This window comes from Haliotis cracherodii, unplaced genomic scaffold (assembly GCF_022045235.1).
Source record: "Haliotis cracherodii isolate W230 unplaced genomic scaffold, xgHalCrac1.p SCAF_15, whole genome shotgun sequence".
Lineage (NCBI taxonomy): Eukaryota > Metazoa > Mollusca > Gastropoda > Lepetellida > Haliotidae > Haliotis > Haliotis cracherodii.
Window position 1 is genome coordinate 18,836,165 of NW_027266270.1, and position 18,688 is coordinate 18,854,852.

Below are 18,688 nucleotides of genomic sequence, written 5' to 3' on the forward strand. Positions count from 1 at the left end.
TGAAAAAAACAAAGACTTGCTTTTTTATTTTTTTTAATGAAAAATCGCTTTAATGACAAATGCATGTTGGAAAATCGATATCGACAGCGAGCGCCGGTACCTAGTGCGACTTCAACACACATTTCATAATTAATGGAGAAACGGAATGTGCTCATTTAATGTTTACATGTGACGTCACGGCTCCGGCGCAGTGATACTGTAATACAATTATTATGATATTGAGCGCGCGACACGGGCGAATATACGCTATACTGGTCATGAAACAATGCTGATTTTCGTTATTTAAGTTGTAGTATTACGACGTGAGGTGTTTGAATTCAGGAAAAGGACCTATGTTCCGCTGCGCATGACTGTTTGCGTTCCACATCGCCGTGAATAGGAAGGCGACAGCCTTCACTGACTAAAATGGATTCTGAGCATCGGAGTATGTGGCGATGGATGGTGATTGTATGTTTGATGGTAGCTGGGTTTGGCGGTGAGTAGAATGCTTTAAATTACGCATGCATGCTAAAATAAGTAAATAATTAGATTGACAGCCGTGTGTGTAAACATGTTCGACCCAACATGCACGTGCATAACGTGCGGAATGGATCCGTTTTGTAATACCGGACCGCAGCATAATGCGGAGCAATGTCAAATGTCATATGGAAATATGACCATTGTTATTTTTGTTTTTCAGCTCAAAATAGCGAAGGGAGAAGTGTTGTTAGCGAGGAACAGTTTAATAATGTGTATGTTAAACGTCAGTTGGAAAATATACACAAACGATCGCTTCTGGCAAACATGTTGAGGATAGATGTTACTAAATATAGCCACGTGGGGAAGGAGAGAGAGACCCATGGACGAATGAAGCGTTACGCTCCGTCTGTGAGCGTTCGAAGCGAGATACCTCCGGAGTATATTGTCGTGGTGGTGAGTACATCTTATTTAAACCAGATTCTGTAGCCTCACGAACTCGTCCGTTTCCCAAACTATTAATAATTGATTTCTCAGAGTTATAATTGATATCACTTCTACAGTGCTGTTGTATATCAGCTGATATGACTTCTCCAGTGCTGTTGTATATCAGCTGATATGACTTTTCCAGTGCTGTTGTATATCAGCTGATATGACTTCTCCAGTGCTGTTGTATATCAGCTGATATGACTTCTCCAGTGCTGTTGTATGTCAGCTGATATGACTTCTCCAGTGCTGTTGTATGTCAGCTGATATGACTTCTCCAGTGCTGTTGTATATCAGCTGATATGACTTCTCCAGTGCTGTTGTATATCAGCTGATCTCACTTCTACAGTGCTGTTGTATGTCAGCTGATATCACTTCTACTAGTGCTGTTGAAAATCAGCTGATAACACTTTTCCAGTGTTGTTGGGGATAAAATCTTGTGGGTTTATACATTTCACCTAATTGTAAAACAGAGTAGGACAAAAAGGAAAGGTCAAAAGTCATTTTTTATTTTTGTCTAATTTCAGGTGTTTTTTGAGTCAACTGGTCTCATAAATCAATGAAAAAAGTATATTGCCTGACTAGTTAATCCTAAGCCCCCGTAGTGACATATAGAAAAAATACATAATCAGTGATGAGGAAATCAGAGGATATGGTAACCACAGCTACGCATATATCAATTAATCCCCATATGGTTGTTTTGTAAATAATGGATGATCAACTGGTTTTTCTTGACGGCAATTACTCAGGCCCCTCAACTGAAGCAAAGGAAAGGCACGTTGCTCAAATATAAATCTAGCTACTGGTTCATTGTCGTTTGCTGGTATAGGTGTCGCATATTAAGATTAATAACATAATTGCATGATTTCAGTGAAAATTATATACACTGATCAGTATATAAAGATTATTAATATCTTCTGTGTACCACCCTGATATCTTATAACTGTTATACTATATTATATTATTCTTGTAAATTGGCTACTGGCCTCAATTACAGAAATTAAGAATTGTCTTGGTGAAAGTATTTTTTTTAAAACATGAATTTTACTCGCGGAATGTAAAAACCTTCAAAGGAAAAAAATCCCCTCTTTTTGTTTCCTTAAAAATATTTTTAGTTTGTGCAAAAACTGGAAAGGGGGGACCCTTTGTTATATCATTATATGTGTGAAGATTTATTATCATGCTTCATGATCAACAGACCCAATACATTTGTAATTGCGCTTCTAAGTCTGTTTTCCATATAATGTAATCACCTTTTTCAGGGTTCCCTCAGGAACAATGAAATAAGCCAGCTCTCGATCCAGTACCAGCTCTATGCACTTTGGGGATTATGAATTATTAGCATCATGAAGGGGTCATCTCAAAGACTGGGATACATATTTAATATGATTGTGTTCGTTATAAGTGTAATAATTGTCCTGGAACTAAAGGATGTTTTTTTAGTCAAGGATTCTTAAAACAACTCATGTTTAATTAGAATAGTCTTTGTTTTAATATTTCAGTACATTTTCTAGATATTTCTGTGTTTATATGGGTGCAAAGGGGGCCTAGTCGTCTCAGGCGCTGCAAGTCGCTATGCAGAATGACATCCCTCAGGCATGCCGGAAACCTATGATTGTGGGTTCAAATATTTCTTTGCCCTGATTATGTTTCTAGGTTTGTCAGCATCGTACCCATGGTCGTTTTACCAAAGTGGTAAACGTCAGAGACCTGCATCACTTCAGGCTTTCTTTCCACATTAAACTGACATGCTGTGATGGAGCTGTGTTATCATTATATCATCACATCAAAACATTGTTGAAATAACATGGGCAAGGCCCTGTTTGGAGCTGTTATTATATATCATCACATCAAAACATTGTTGATATAACATTGGCAAGGCCCTGTGTGGAGCTGTTATTATATATCATCACAACAAAACATTGTTGATATAACATGGGCAAGGCCATGTGTGGAGCTGTTATTATATATCATCACAACAAAACATTGTTGATATAACATGGGCAAGGCCCTGTGTGGAGCTGTTATTATATATCATCACAACAAAACATTGTTGAAATAACATGGGCAAGACCATGTGTGGATGTGTTATTATATATCATCACAACAAAACATTTTTGTTATAACATGGGAAAGGCCCTGTGTGGAGCTGTTATTATATATCATCACAACAAAACATTGTTGATATAACATGGGCATTATTATGATTATGAGGGTATGCATGTAATTGACAAATACAAATCTGATACAAATTTTTAGTTTGCAGAATTTCTGTCAGTGAAGATCAGGTTTGAGTGATGCAAGATTTTCTCTACATGGGATAGTTCGTAAAAGATCTCTGAAAAAATATGCATCAACACTTTTGAGACTTACCCTTGTCTCAGTGATGGTATGCATCTAACACACTGAAGTATAATTCCAAAGACTGACGAGTTACATAACCGTTTCTATCACACCCACACAATCCATTATACCAGCCTGTTGTGTTTTATATTTTTTTCATGGCTTCAGGTAGCACATTTTTCTGTTAAAGCAGCTGTTGCAACTCCCTTAAACACACTGCCGACATTCCAGGAGCCGTAAAAGGCAGAACAAATGACAAAAATGACATTGATCTTAGTTTTGCTCTCTGCAGTGGTCAAAGCGTTCGCTTGTCACACCGAAAACCCGGGTTCGATTCCCGACATGGTTACAAAGTGTGAAGCCCATTTCTGGTGTTCCCTGCCGTGATATTGCTGGAATATTGCTAAAAGCTGCGTAAAACCATGCTCACTCACTCACCCTGCAATAACTTAGGTTCCTATAAAGTCTTTATGATGGACAGGACGTCCATCCTGTGTAAGGCCAAGTGGTATCACACTTGACAACTCACCTTGCTTAGGCAACTTGAAAAAAAATGTTTCTCAGCAGTTCCAGATTTTGTAAATGGCAAGGTGACCAGTTTTTTCTTCTTCCGTTTTTTAACCACAGTTTTTGTATACATGGTTTCAAACAACAAATGGGGCGGTCGGGTAGCCTAGTGGTTAAAGCGTTCGTTCGTCACGCCGAAGACCCGGGTTCGATTCCCGACATGGGTACAATGTGTGAAGCCCATTTCTGGTGTCCCCCGCCGTGATATTTCTGGAATATTGCTTAAAGTGGCATAAAACCACACTCACTCACTCACCTTATTTTGTACTTCAAGAAATGTCAACTTATGTTCTAAGTACACACATCTTTCAAAGTTGTCATTAAGTCTGAAGACTCGTAGAAAAGTGTACCATTTAAACATGTAGAAATATAAATCTTTCTGTCAAAGATGAAATAGAAATCTGGCAAACTTAAATAGTACTTTCCATAGAAGCTTTGAAGACTGATGGTCACATACCAAGGCATGAAGGAAGGAAAAACGAAGAGAGATTGTCACATGGTTCCTGTATGCCTGGGGGACCCAGTCGTCTAAGGTGCCCAGATTCGCTGTGCAGAGTTGCATCCCTTGGGCACGCCAGAAACCTATGATTGTGGGTTCGAATCCTGGTTCGCCCGATTATTTTTCTAGGTTTGTCAGCACCATACCCGTGCTCGTGGGTTTCACAGAAGTGGTAAACGTCTGAGACCTGCATAACTTCAGGCTTTCCTCCCACATTAAGCTGACACGCCGTGATATAACTGGAATACTGTTAAAAGCGGCTTTAAACCCAACTCGCTCACTCCTGTATGCCTATTTTGTACTTACGTCAAAAGCTTTGTTGACAAGTTTTCCTTGCATCCATTTCATAAGAACCCAAAGCAAAAGGAAAATACTTTCCTAATTCAGAAACATCTTACTGTTTTTCTTAAATGTTTACCATGTTTACCGTCTGAAATGCTCCTGACATGCAAGGGCAGACTTTGCTGTGATCATCATGAGCTCGTAATTCTGTCGTAGGATGAAGTGGTGCCCTATCCAAAGAACTACCGATGAGAAGCCAGTAAAAATTTCCAAAATTGTTGCACTTTCCGTTACATCAACAATCAATTACTTGGCTCCCTAACGTCACTGATTAGCTAACAAGCACTGTCATGATTATGGCTACATATTTACAATACTGGTTTAGAAAAAACTGCATGATCCCAGGGCTTTAGTATATGTATACATATTTTGGCGGTCACACAATAAAGGAAAGTTAACTGTAATTAAAATCTAAATTGGGGAAAATAAGCAATGGCTGAATTCGGAATCGGGCTAGGTTTAAAATGACCTGCAAGATTATGAGAAACGTTTCTTTTTCTTCTTCAAAGGTTCCAGGGCTCCGGATAATGTTTTCAGCCACAGTGTACTTATTCAGAAATTATCTTTCACATTGGGTATTTATAGTTTCCATTGGGTATTCAATATGTTTAACTCCCTTAGGTCCAGTCTAATGGGTATTTTTACACCAATGAGTAGACAGCTTTTTCCATTAAATCTCAAAGATGCTGTTTCAGGTGACTTCTGCCCGTGTGCTGCCCTAAGTGTGTAACATATTGCTTAAACTCTCAGGGATATTCATGTCTAATTTACAACAAGCGATACACGACACCTTCTTTGTGCATTATGCAGTGCAGTAGAGTTCATGTACTGGTATGTGTGACAGTGATGTCTGCAATTCTAAGGCTTCGGTCCTGCCCCACACTGAAGCATATGTCACATGTGGCGTCTCCTTGGGCAAGTGACTTTGTTGGAATATGTGCCTCTGTTCACCCAGCAGTGAATGGGTACCCGGCAGGATGAGATGGCCATGTGATGTCTGCAATTCTAGGGCCTCGGTCCTGCCCCACACTGAAGCATATGTCACATGTGGCGTCTCCTTGGGCAAGAGACTTTGTTGGAATATGGGCCTCTGTTCACCCAGCAGTGAATGGGTACCCGGCAGGATGAGATGGCCATGTGATGTCTGCAATTCTAGGGCCTCGGTCCTGCCCCACACTGAAGCATATGTCACATGTGGCGTCTCCTTGGGCAAGAGACTTTGTTGGAATATGTGCCTCTGTTCACCCAGCAGTGAATGGGTACCCGGCAGGATGAGATGGCCATGTGATGTCTGCAATTCTAGGGCCTCGGTCCTGCCCCACACTGAAGCATATGTCACATGTGGCGTCTCCTTGGGCAAGAGACTTTGTTGGAATATGTGCCTCTGTTCACCCAGCAGTGAATGGGTACCCGGCAGGATGAGATGGCCATGTGATGTCTGCAATTCTAGGGCCTCGGTCCTGCCCCACACTGAAGCATATGTCACATGTGGCGTCTCCTTGGGCAAGAGACTTTGTTGGAATATGTGCCTCTGTTCACCCAGCAGTGAATGGGTACCCGGCAGGATGAGATGGCCATGTGATGCCTGCAATTCTAGGGCCTCGGTCCTGCCCCACACTGAAGCATATGTCACATGTGGCGTCTCCTTGGGCAAGAGACTTTGTTGGAATATGGGCCTCTGTTCACCCAGCAGTGAATGGGTACCCAGTAGAGATGGCTATGTGGTTGTTAACCTTCTAGCAACTAGCAGGCAGCTTGGGTTGTATACTCCCCAGGGAGCTGAGAATGATTCTTTAGTGCACATTGATCTGGTGACCATGGTAATAATAGCTCTTTGAGCATGCCAGTGAGTGGTGTGGAAATATGTGCAATATAAATAGTCTGTAATTATTATTATTATTATGAAATATGAATCTTAAAAGAAGAGAAATACAGATACACAAGTTAAAGTTTATACTTTGGGTATACGCCATGTACGCTGAGTGTTTTGTTACTACTGTTCTTTTTTTTATTTCTGAATATGTATTTGTATGCAATGAACACAAAAGTAATTTGGTGATAGAGATCTATTATGCCTATTTCATGCACATACGCAGCCTATCTTGAGATCACAGAGCTTGATGTCATAAAAATCTTACTGCTGTGAGGGGGGCATGGGTGGCCCAGACATCTAAGGTGCCGCGATTCGCTGTGCACGCCAGAAACCTATGATTGTAGGTTCGAATCTCGGTTTGCCCCAATTATGTGTCTAGGTTTGTCAGCACCATACCCGTGCTCGTTGGTTTCCCCAAAGTAGCAAACGTCTGTGACCTGTATCACGTCGGGCTTTCCTCCCACATCATGATGACACGCCGCGATATAACTGGAATACTGTTCAAAGCGGCTTTAAACCCAATTCACTCACTCACTCCTGCTGTGAGGGGTGGGGTGTGGCCAGTGTTCGATAATTTACTGGCCATCACCATATCTCTGTATGTTGCTTCAGTGTTGCATAAAACAACATTCACTCCGTTTTGAAGTAGTGGTGGGTAATTAGGCACTTGGGTAGTTCTGTGGAACAGAGCTTGAAATTGACAGTCTGCCAGACTTTTTCATGTTACTGTTGATATTATCCAGTCATTGATGTCGACAAAAAAAACAATGACTTGCACCTTTTGGAGTCAGTAGAATTCCATTTAGATATTACGTAAGGGGATGGTTAACTCCAGTGCTCATGGTGTCAACTGTAGGTTTTTCTGATTGTGTTTGTACTGAGTAGTGTGTTAAGATCCTTTCACTCTCTCACTAATTGTAGGGGGCCGCCTCCATGGTCTAGTAGATAGTGCGTCTGCTCAATTCACGTCAGTATGGGCGTTCCTCACTAATTCAACCACTCAACCAGACACCCACTCATTCAACCACCCACCACTCCCTCACTCACTCACTCAACTATCCACTCACTCACTCAACCACTGATCCACCCATCCACACACAGGAAAAACATCAGCTCACTCACCCATATCTCACTCACTCACTCACTCACTCACTCACTCACTCACTCACTCACTCAACCACCCATCACTCCCTCACTCACTCACTCACCAACTCACTCAACCACTGATCCACCCATCCACACACAGGAAAAACATCAGCTCACTCACCCATATCTCACTCACTCACTCACTCACCAACTCACTCAACCACTGATCCACCCATCCACACACAGGAAAAACATCAGCTCACTCACCCATATCTCACTCACTCACTCACTCACCAACTCACTCAACCATTGATCCACCCATCCACACACAGGAAAAACATCAGCTCACTCACCCATATCTCACTCACTCACTCACTCACCAACTCACTCAACCATTGATCCACCCATCCACACACAGGAAAAACATCAGCTCTCTCACCCATATCTCTTTGAACCACCCACCCACCCACTCACTCACTCACTCACTCACTCACTCAAAACATTAGGCCTCTGTTAGCTGATCAGACGCAGCCAAACATTTCTAACTGGACTAATTATCAACTGATACGAGTACAGCAGATTAATGTGTTTGTGGGGACGGTATGGGGACTTGCTCGAGGTGATGGAGTATCACAGGTTCTTGTCATTAATCACTAATTCCATCAATACCATGTGTCCTTTCTCATCCGACTGGTTGTCTAAGCCTTGGACCCCAGGGGCAGTACAAACAGGCTACCATATATTACAAGATTAAACACTTCTCCTCGGGCGGTCAGATAGCCTACTGGTTAAAGCCTTCGCTTGTCACACCGAAGACCCGGGTTCGATTCCCGACATGGGTACAATGTATGAAACCCATTTCTGGTGTCCCCTGCCATGATATTGCTAGATTTGGCTAAAAGCGGCGTAAAACCACACTCACTCACTCACTCACTCACTCACTCACTCACTCACTCACTCACTCACTCACTCACCTCCACTCACTCACTCACACTCCTCTTCCTTTAGGGCTCATCACAAAAGATTTGTGGCAACTGCTAGAAAAACAACCTTCCATCTACAATTAACTGTCTCGACAGTTAGATTAACACAGTGATTAATACAATGGGATAACCAAAACTGACTCTTCTTCCAAGATTTGGAGGCACGGGTAGCCAGTTGTCAAATCAACACATTGGCTGTGCAGAGTTGTGTCCTTTGGGCATACCAGAAACCTATGATTGTGGATTTAAATCCTGTTTCGCACCGGTTATATTTCGAGGTTTGTCAGCACCATAACTCTGCTTGTGTGTTTTCCCAAAGGGGTAAACATCAAAAACCTGCATCACTTGGGGCTTTCCTCCCACATTAAGCTGTCACGCGTGATATAACTGGAATAATAAGCAGCACTAAACCCAATCAGTCTGACAAGATTTCTGTACCAGACAGAACCAGTGAAATACGAGCTCCATACAGCAGGTGACGGTGCTGAGGAGCTCCTCGTTATTAAGCTGGCAAGGCAAAAGAGTAATTTGTAGTACTTTCAAATATTCTAGTACTACAGGAATAGATATATTTGCGACACTTTCTTGGTTAAGGGGATTTTCAACCATACATCCACTTTATTAAGGTTCCACTAATAGCCTGTCAAGTTTCTTGAGTTTCCCCCAGGGAATGAATGAGTGTAGATTTACCCCCTTTTAAGCAATTTCATGACTATATCACAGTCTGTGTCATAGCTTTTGAACCTGCAAGAAAATTAGTCTCGAAGATTTTATACAATCCCTGTACTACAGTTCTACTGTCGTGTTGTCTCATATATTTATTAAGTGTATTGACTCGGCTTTTATGAATAATGTTTGAATAAACTGCTAATACCTGTAAAATGACATCAAGCTAATTTCTTTACTTCCTTTGTTCTTGAAGAATTTACTGAACTTACAAAGGTTTACTGTATCAAGATTCCTGTCTGGAATGACAATGTTGATTGAAGTGTGCCTTCGAGGTGTATTATTAACCCTTGACTAGCTCAATCTCCAACCCTGTGGGGATTCCAGGTGAGATGAGGTACGCTGGGCCACCATGCTCCACGTAGAGTCTGTCTGCAGTCTGTCTGCAGTCTCTCTGCAGTCTGTCTGTCTGTACCACCATGCCCCATGTAGAGTCTGTCTGCTGTCTGTCTGTCTCTCTGTCTGAAGTCTGTCTGTCTGTCTGTCTGTCTGTCTGTTGATCACCTGGCAGGAAAACAGCAAGTACTATCTTTTCACAGCTTTTGGTATGACGTGGCCAGGGATCGAACTACCAACCTTCCGCTCTCCAGATGCATATGTCATCGTATATCCCAATTGCTTAGATCGATGGTGATGAGTTAAATCACTGGATTGTCTGATCCAGACTCAATTATGTGCAGGCCGCCGTCAAAGAGCTGGAATATAGATGAATGCAGCATTAAACAACAAACAAACAATCAAACAAACAAACTCCCCCCAAACCTTTTTGAAATCCTGTATCCACCTCTGTCTGACCCTATGCAAACATCGAATGTTTTATTTTATCACTTATAGTGGAAAATGGAAACAACAGTGATACCACAAAGGAGCCACAAAAAAGGCGGTCGGCCATAGTGCTGCAATGGCTCTTTGAAACAGCCCAGATCACTATCTTACAGTACTTTTATAGAATAATACACAGTTGTCATTATTTTGATGATGTTGTTTGTGATAGTATTGTTCAACAAGATATTCATAATGTTAAGTGCCCTGTCACAGTTGTAGGTAGTCCCTGGAGGAGAGGTTCAGTTATGCCTAACGCAGATCTGTCTCAGCCTGCTCTCTAGTGGGACATCGCCCACACAGTCTCCAATCACAGAGGTGGTTGCTGAAATGAGGGACGTTTGTATTGTTTAATTACTAGTTTGCCCCAAGCAATTTCAGAGACAGCCTGGCACCATCAGCATGCCAGCGCCATGACAAGAACGTCCACATCACACAGATCCTGCTTAATGTCAGTGCAACATGTGACTTGTGTGTGACGTACGACACAAGAACGTCCACATCACACAGATCCTGCTTAATGTCAGTGCAACATGTGACTTGTGTGTGATGTACGACACAAGAACGTCCACATCACACAGATCCTGCTTAATGTCAGTGCAACATGTGACTTGTGTGTGATGTACGACACAAGAACGTCCACATCACACAGATCCTGCTTAATGTCAGTGCAACATGTGACTTGTGTGTGATGTACGACACAAGAACGTCCACATCACACAGATCCTGCTTAATGTCAGTGCAACATGTGACTTGTGTGTGATGTACGACACAAGAACGTCCACATCACACAGATCCTACTTTATGTCAGTGCAACAGTTGACTTGTGTGTGACACAATGTGTGATCTACATGATAGCTGATTGTGTACGACACAAGAACGTCCACATCACACAGATCCTGCTTAATGTCAGTGCAACAGTTGACTTGTGTGTTTCACAATGTGTGATCTACATGATAGCTGATTGTGTACGACACAAGAACGTCCTCATCACACAGATCCCACTTATTGTCAGTGCAACATGTGACTTGTGTGTTTCACAATGTGTGATCTACATGATAGCTGATTGTGTACGACACAGGAACGTCCACATCACACAGATCCTACTTTATGTCAGTGCAACAGTTGACTTGTGTGTGACACAATGTGTGATCTACATGATAGCTGATTGTGTACGACACAAGAACGTCCACATCACACAGATCCTACTTTATGTCAGTGCAACAGTTGACTTGTGTGTGACACAATGTGTGATCTACATGATGTAGTTTATTGTGTGTCATTGCAGCTGGGTAGTTTGTCGCTTATGCTATCGCCACCAGTTTGCTTGGTGCAGACTTTTCAATTTACAGACTATAGCTGAAGTATTGCAGACTTATCAGTTAAACATTCACGATCATATCACACTGGTGATACCACTATGGTTATGGGATTGTGATGGTATTCTGGGCCTCCTTTCAACATGCAGGGGCAGTCGGGTAACCTAGCTGTGGTAAGTGTTGGCTGGTCGCGCCAAATACCTGGGTTCGATGCCCCACATGGGAACAATGTGTGAAGCCCATTTGTGGTGGCCCTGTCGTGATATTGCTGGAGTATTGCTAAAAGCGGCATAAAACCATGCTCACTCACTCACTTCAACATGCAGATTCCTTAATGGACTCCCTTCATGGTGTAGTGGATAGAGTGTCTGCCCCCGAAGAGTGGAAGGTCTGTAGTGAATCCTCTGGCCGCTTCATACCAAAAGATGGTACTTGTTGTTACCCTGCCGTTGTTTGGCATTAACTGATAGAACAATTACTTCAATATACTGTGTCTGAATAGGGTATCCATGTTAAACTGTGGCATGATATCTCAGTTGACTGTCACTATAAAACCAGCTTTAGTTAGGACTAGTACGTACAGCCAGACATGTTCACGCACAATGCTCTATCAATCCAATAATATTGCTGTTAATACTCTAAATGTTTCTAGGGGCGGTCGGGTAGCCTAGTGGTTAAAGCGTTTGCTTGTCACGCCGAAGACCCGGGTTTGATTCCTGACATGGGTGAAACCCACTTCTGGTGTCCCCCACTGTGATGTTGCTGGAATATTGCCAAAACGGCGTAAAGCCATACTCACTCACTCACTCACTCACTCACTCACTCACTCACTCACTCACTCACTCACTCACTCACACTCAACGCTTCTGTTGAAGACTTTCGACAGGGGCATAGTTGGACACCCTCAAATGAATAAATGTACCGGGGTACCACATATTTCTTCAATTGGCCCTTGTTTAATGAAGCACCGACTGTTTGAAATCGTCCACCATCTTTACAGCGCCCTGTGCTTAAACAATTCAGCAGGCTAAAGGTTAAACCCCATTTCACCTCACTTCACCTCGCTTCACCTCAACTCCTAGCTGAGTTAATCAACATAGTGTCCAACATGTCTGATCTGTGGAAGGAAACTAAGCAAACATGTTTCTTTCAATGACAATTCAAATGTTTTTTTCCTACACCACATATAACAATCTCCTTTAGAGGTTAACAAACTTGCCAATTTAAAGACTGCTCTTAAAAACAGGGGTCTTAAGTGATTAATTTTCGAGAGAAAATGTTGGGCAACGTACTACCAAGTATGAACAACACACAGTGTGTCCTGACATCAGCTGGCGCTGTCGGAGACTATGTATATGTGTAGGTTGTAATTGGCAAGTCAATTATGTCAATCACTTGGAATCCGCTGCGATATCCTTGTTAAATATGAATGAAGGCGTTATTGTCATGGGGCTGGTTTCTAGGTACACATGAACTCACTGCTAGTAAATATATATAGCATATATAGCCAGAGGCCCAGATAACTTTTTGAGCAATTGAGTTTTTACTCAAAGGTTTCTATTTTAGTTGGGTTATTACATTTTTTATTGGGTAACCAACATTTTTTCACTCATCTTTCACCACTCTATTGGGTTTTTCCCAATATGAGTAAACATTTTGAGAGATAAAAAAAAAAAAATGTTTTAAGATGTATATAACGGTTTTAACAATAGGCTGGACTCATAAAAGCTCGTAATTGTGTTTCTGAAATTAGCTCTGTTGTATTCGTGCTGAAAAAGCTTCATTGCGTATTTATGTGTGCTGTTTTCATATATTTGAGTTCTTCATATAATCCATGCGTTTCTGTACGCAAGTTAATTGAAAGTTATTGGGTTTTGAACATTTTGGGGGGGTATTTTACGCAAACACCAGCCTATCTGTAGCCCTGTTAGCCAATGGAAACAGTTCAGGACGTACAGGTGCTTGGTCCTGCCCAACATTGAAGCACCATTTACGTGTGTCTCCTTAATGCAAGTAACTTTGTTCTCCCAATAGGATGAGATGGTAATGTGAGTCTTAACCTTCTAGTGCCTCACAGGCAGCTTCGGCTATATATTCCTAAAGGAGCTGAGAATGAAAATCGTGTGCACATTGATCTATTGACGAGGGTAATAATGTAGTGCACTGAATAGTGTGTGAATTTGACATGTTGTTGTTGTTGTTGTTGTTGTTGTTGTTGTTGTTGTCATTATTCATAGTTAGGCTCAGCTTTCAGCCACCGTCGTACAGTATAAGACAGTAAAATTAATATCTAATTAATATTTGGAGTGCTGGAATTAGGTTTGCATATTTATGAATATGTGTCTCTGCACTTGTTTGCAGCATCGCTAGTTCAGAATTGACAGATACGTTTTAGTTTTATCAGTAAACGCTGTATGATTGTCTGGTCCAGTATCACTAGATTGTCTGGTCAAGATTTGATCGTTAGCAATCTTCCGTTGTATTGCAGGAGTACTGCTGTGTGGTGTTCATGGTGTTAGTAGGCAACAAATACTGGGTTCCATCTTGGGACATGTAGGCTGGGTTCCATCTTGGGACATGTAGGCTGGGTTTCATCTTGGGACATGTGGGCTGGGTTCCATCTTGGGACGTGGGCTGGGTTCCATCTTGGGACATGTGGGCTGGGTTCCATCTTGGGACATGTAGGCTGGGTTCCATCTTGGGACATGTAGGCTGATTTCATCTTGGGATATGTAGGATTGGTTCCATCTTGGGACATGTAAGCTGATTTCATCTTGGGATATGTAGGATTGGTTTCCATCTTGGAATATATGTGGGGATGGGTTTCCATTTTGGGACATGTAGGATGGGTTCCATCTTGGGACATGTGGGCTGGGTTCCATCTCGGGACATGTGGGCTGGGTTCCATCTTGGGACATGTAGGCTGGGTTTCATCTTCGGACATGTGGGCTGGGTTCCATCTTGGGACATGTAGGCTGGGTTTCCATCTTGGGACATGTAGGCTCGGTTTCCACCTTGGGACATGTAGGCTTGGTTTCCATCTTGGGGCATGTAGGCTGGGTTCCATCTTGGGACATGTAGGCTGATTTCATCTTGGGATATGTAGGATTGGTTCCATCTTGGGACATGTAGGCTGATTTCATCTTGGGATATGTAGGATTGGTTTCCATCTTGGAATATATGTGGGGATGGGTTTCCATTTTGGGACATGTAGGATGGGTTCCATCTTGGGACATGTAGGGGTTGATCTTTCATCTTATATACATATATTATGTAGTGATGGTATTTGTATTTTTGACATAATTTTGATAGGGATGGGTTTCCATCTTGGGACTTTCGACTGTCGTTATCAATAGATGCCAAAAAATGTGGAATTGTTTTTGGGTAATGAAAGAGATTTAGAAAATGCGTCCTTTCAATGTCAGTTTCAGATGTTGTTAAACTCAACAACAAAAACAACAGCAACAACAGCAATGTCACTTGTATAGTGCTAAACACTATAAGGTATGCTCAGAGCTATTAAAAGTGGAAAGTGTCAAAGTGGACAAAGACTTGTATTGATACAAATACAATGGTAAAACCTCTAGGTCGGTGACGGGCAGATTCTGCATCGGCTGTTTGGCATCAGCACCGTGGTAGATAGACATATGATCCATATTGATGGATTGCCCGAGGGAAGGAGCAATATTGAATGATTCTGTATAAACAGCCCCATCACGTTCAGCATTCAATATGTGTTATTCATGAACACATTGCTTTCCTTTTATCAACGATAAATGATGTTCAAATAAGTCAATATTTCCCATTCTCCTAATTCTTTTTTAAAATTTATTTCTAAATGTTGATTACCCTTATCTGATGGTAATTCAGCTTCACAAATTCAACAAAGGCAAAGGCAGAAGGCTTTTCATTGCCAAAACTTTATCAGATGATGCACATCATGGTGTGTTGTGTGTTTTGGGTGTTGGGGAAACAACAGGAATCTACGAACACTGAACAGTTTCAATGAAGAGTTGCTGTACACTATTTTGGGGCGGTCGGGTAGCCTAGTGGTCAAAGCGTTCGCTCCTCACGCCGAAGCCCTGGTTTCGAATCCTGACATGGGTACAATGTAGGAAGCCCATTTCTGGTGTCCCCCGCCGTGATATTGCTGTAATATTGCTAAAAGCGGCGTAAAACCAAACTCACTCACTCACTGTACGCTATTTGGTGCCTTCCTGATTACAAGGCATCAGTGTTCATTGTAAAACAAATTCTCAGTGGACCCTGGCACAAGGTTGACTGAGTTTCCAACGTCATCTCTACCATGTTGCCAGCTGTCCTCCCGATATAGACAAGCTGTTGTCAACACCGCCTACGCAGCAGGACACTGATTTCTTGGCAATTAACATCTTGTGATGATTGCCAGATATTTTGGTTAATCCTTACTGAGTTGCTAAGCACTAGATTTCATACTTGACAACGAGTTGGCATGGCAGTGTGCCAAACTTTTAATAAGGAAGTCCTTTTGCTCAAAATGAAAATTTCGGATATATTAATTTGGATTTAAGTTGTTTTACTAACATAATCATTGGTAATGTGTTTGTTTGGCCTAACTGGAGTAAATGAAATGAGCTATTGGGGAAGTCCCTTTTAAGTTATTTGGGTTATAATAAAAAAATATTTGATGTGGTATGTATGTGTATGCTCCAATAAGCTTCCCACACAGGTTCTATAAATTGAGGTAGAGATCCCCATTGGGGATGCCGGGGATTTGAATTGTTCCCCAGCAACCTATGCTGATTGTAACAGGTGACATCATGGGTCAGGGGTAAGACTTGTTGACTTCAGTGTTTGAACTCACTCACTCACTCACTCACTCTCTCACTCACTCACTCACTCACTCACTCACAAAAATTAAGAAACAAATAGTGTCTGCCAGACAGTTGGGCAGGTGGAAGAAACTTTAATTCAGCCCGACAGAAAAGTTATGAGCCATGGGCAGGTTGATTGCATGTCATACTCTGATGGTGTGGATAGTTGCTCACAATATGATTCACTGGATTATCTGGTTCATATTAATTTATTTACAGGCTGCCGTCATATAGCTGGATATATATTTTTTGCCACGTGCAGCGTTTAACAACAAACATCAGAGATATCCTTCGCCTCTGTAGCGATTTGTTATATTCCTGTGGAAGCACATCCTCAATTGTCCAGTGCAGATTTATTTGACCCTTCCCCCACCAAAGCTTGGGTGATGTGATGTGTACTGCCAACTTGGCGTCAACAGATATTTTACAAACGTTTTCATGTTTTTAGTCAAGGTCCTCAAATTCTGTTATCCCATCTATTTTGATGTTACACCATTCCTGGCAAATTTTGAAGGAAAGAAACTATGACTATGACAGCTATGACACCGTGAGCAGGTAAATGGGTCATAAATTGAGTTATCCCATCAGTTTTGATGTAATACCATTCCTGGCAAATTGGGAGGGAAAACGAAACAAGTGAAACGACACTGTGAGCAGCTAAATGGGGCATAAGTTGTGTTATCCCATCAATTTTGATGTTACACCATTCCTGGCAAATTGTGAGGGAAAAAAGACCAAGTGAAATGACACAGGGATATTGTTGCTGGGTGTGAAGATCAATACCTAATGCTCGTATGGGGAGGAGTGATGCCGACCTGAAGACAGCCAAGTCAAGGCCGACTGATACGTGATCTGCCCCGCAGCACGGACAAAGGATTTTCTCCTGGCTTATTTCTCCATTAACCTACAAGAAGGATATAGCAAAAGTCATTTTTAACTTGGCCGAAACAGCTTCCTGGTACCTTCATACTTTCATTGGTTGAGAGCCTGGAATATGCCAAATACATGGCACAATGTGGACTTGATGACACAATGTGTTATACTGAGAACAATACATGGACTTGGTGACACAATGTGTTATACTGAGAACAGTACATGGACTTGGTGACACAATGTGTTATTCTGAGAACAGTACATGGACTTGGTGACACAATGTGTTATACTGAGACCAGTACATGGACTTGGTGACATAATGTGTTATACTGAAAACAGTATGACATGGACTTGGTGACACAATGTGTTATACTGAGAACAGTATGACATGGACTTGGTGACACAATGTGTGATACTGAGAACAGTATGACATGGACTTGGTGACACAATGTGTTATACTGAAAACACAGTACATGGACTTGGTGACACAATGTGTTATACTGAGAACAGTATGACATGGACTTTGTGACACAATGTGTTATACTGAGAACAATACATGGACTTTGTGACACAATGTGTTATACTGAGAACAACAAGACATAGCGACACAATGTGTTCAATGGTCTATATTAAAATCAAACGAAAGATACTGTTTTCCTTTGAATTTTTGATTGTTTGACCCAGACTCATTTGAAATATGACAGAACAGAAAACACCTAGCCTTTATTGTTTGACTAGAACTCTGCTTTACCTGTGCATGAACGAGTGTCAGAAATCAATTCATTCAGGACTCTTCAAAATTATTCATGTAACACAACTATATGTTTTGGCAGTTTTAAAAACTTCAAAACATAACTGCCTAATTTGTTGGTTGGGTAGTGTTGCATGACTGTCATTGATGGAGTGCGGGTGCTGGTGGAATTGCCATGCCGATCGTTTAGAGGCAGGATACAATATTGATCTTACCAATGGGGCGATTACTTGGCAGGATTGTGTTTTGTAAACATGTAGGACCACTTTGTGTTCTATTGATATTGTAATTTGGTTTTCCTAAACTTCCTGAGTTTGATGACTATGCATATGTTTTCTCGAGAAAGACTTGGCGATTGTTTTGTTGGGCTGAAATATATTGCCTTGTGCAATGGATTTGCTGATAATGGTTGTAAGCTGATTTTATGGTTGTAAATTGTGGTATGGTTATATTCCAAGTGCCCTGAAATCTGTGTCACTTGGCTGTGTTTACTTCACTGTAGAGGGGGGGCACAGGTGGCCCAGTGGTGCTGCAATTCGCTGTGCAGAGTTGCATCCCTTGGGCATGCCAGGAACTAATGATTGTGGGTTCGAATTCAGGTTCACCATGATTATATTTCTAGGTTTGTCAGGAACATACCCGTGCTTGTGGGTTTCACTGAAGCGGTAAATGTCTGAGACCTGCATCACTTTGGGCTTTCCTCCCACAT

At 41.8% G+C, this 18,688-nt stretch overlaps 1 protein-coding gene across 1 annotated transcript in view; it reads left to right on the forward strand.

The window, feature by feature from the left end:
- Positions 1-240: 240 nt before the first annotated feature.
- Positions 241-18,688, forward strand: part of LOC139461900 (tyrosine-protein phosphatase non-receptor type 5-like) — a 51,778-nt gene continuing 33,330 nt past the window's right edge. The window contains exons 1-2 of the mRNA XM_071243389.1: positions 241-475; positions 680-912. Coding sequence (XP_071099490.1) covers positions 406-475; positions 680-912 — 303 coding nt within the window. The 5' untranslated portion in view covers positions 241-405. The remainder of the gene's footprint in view (positions 476-679; positions 913-18,688) is intronic.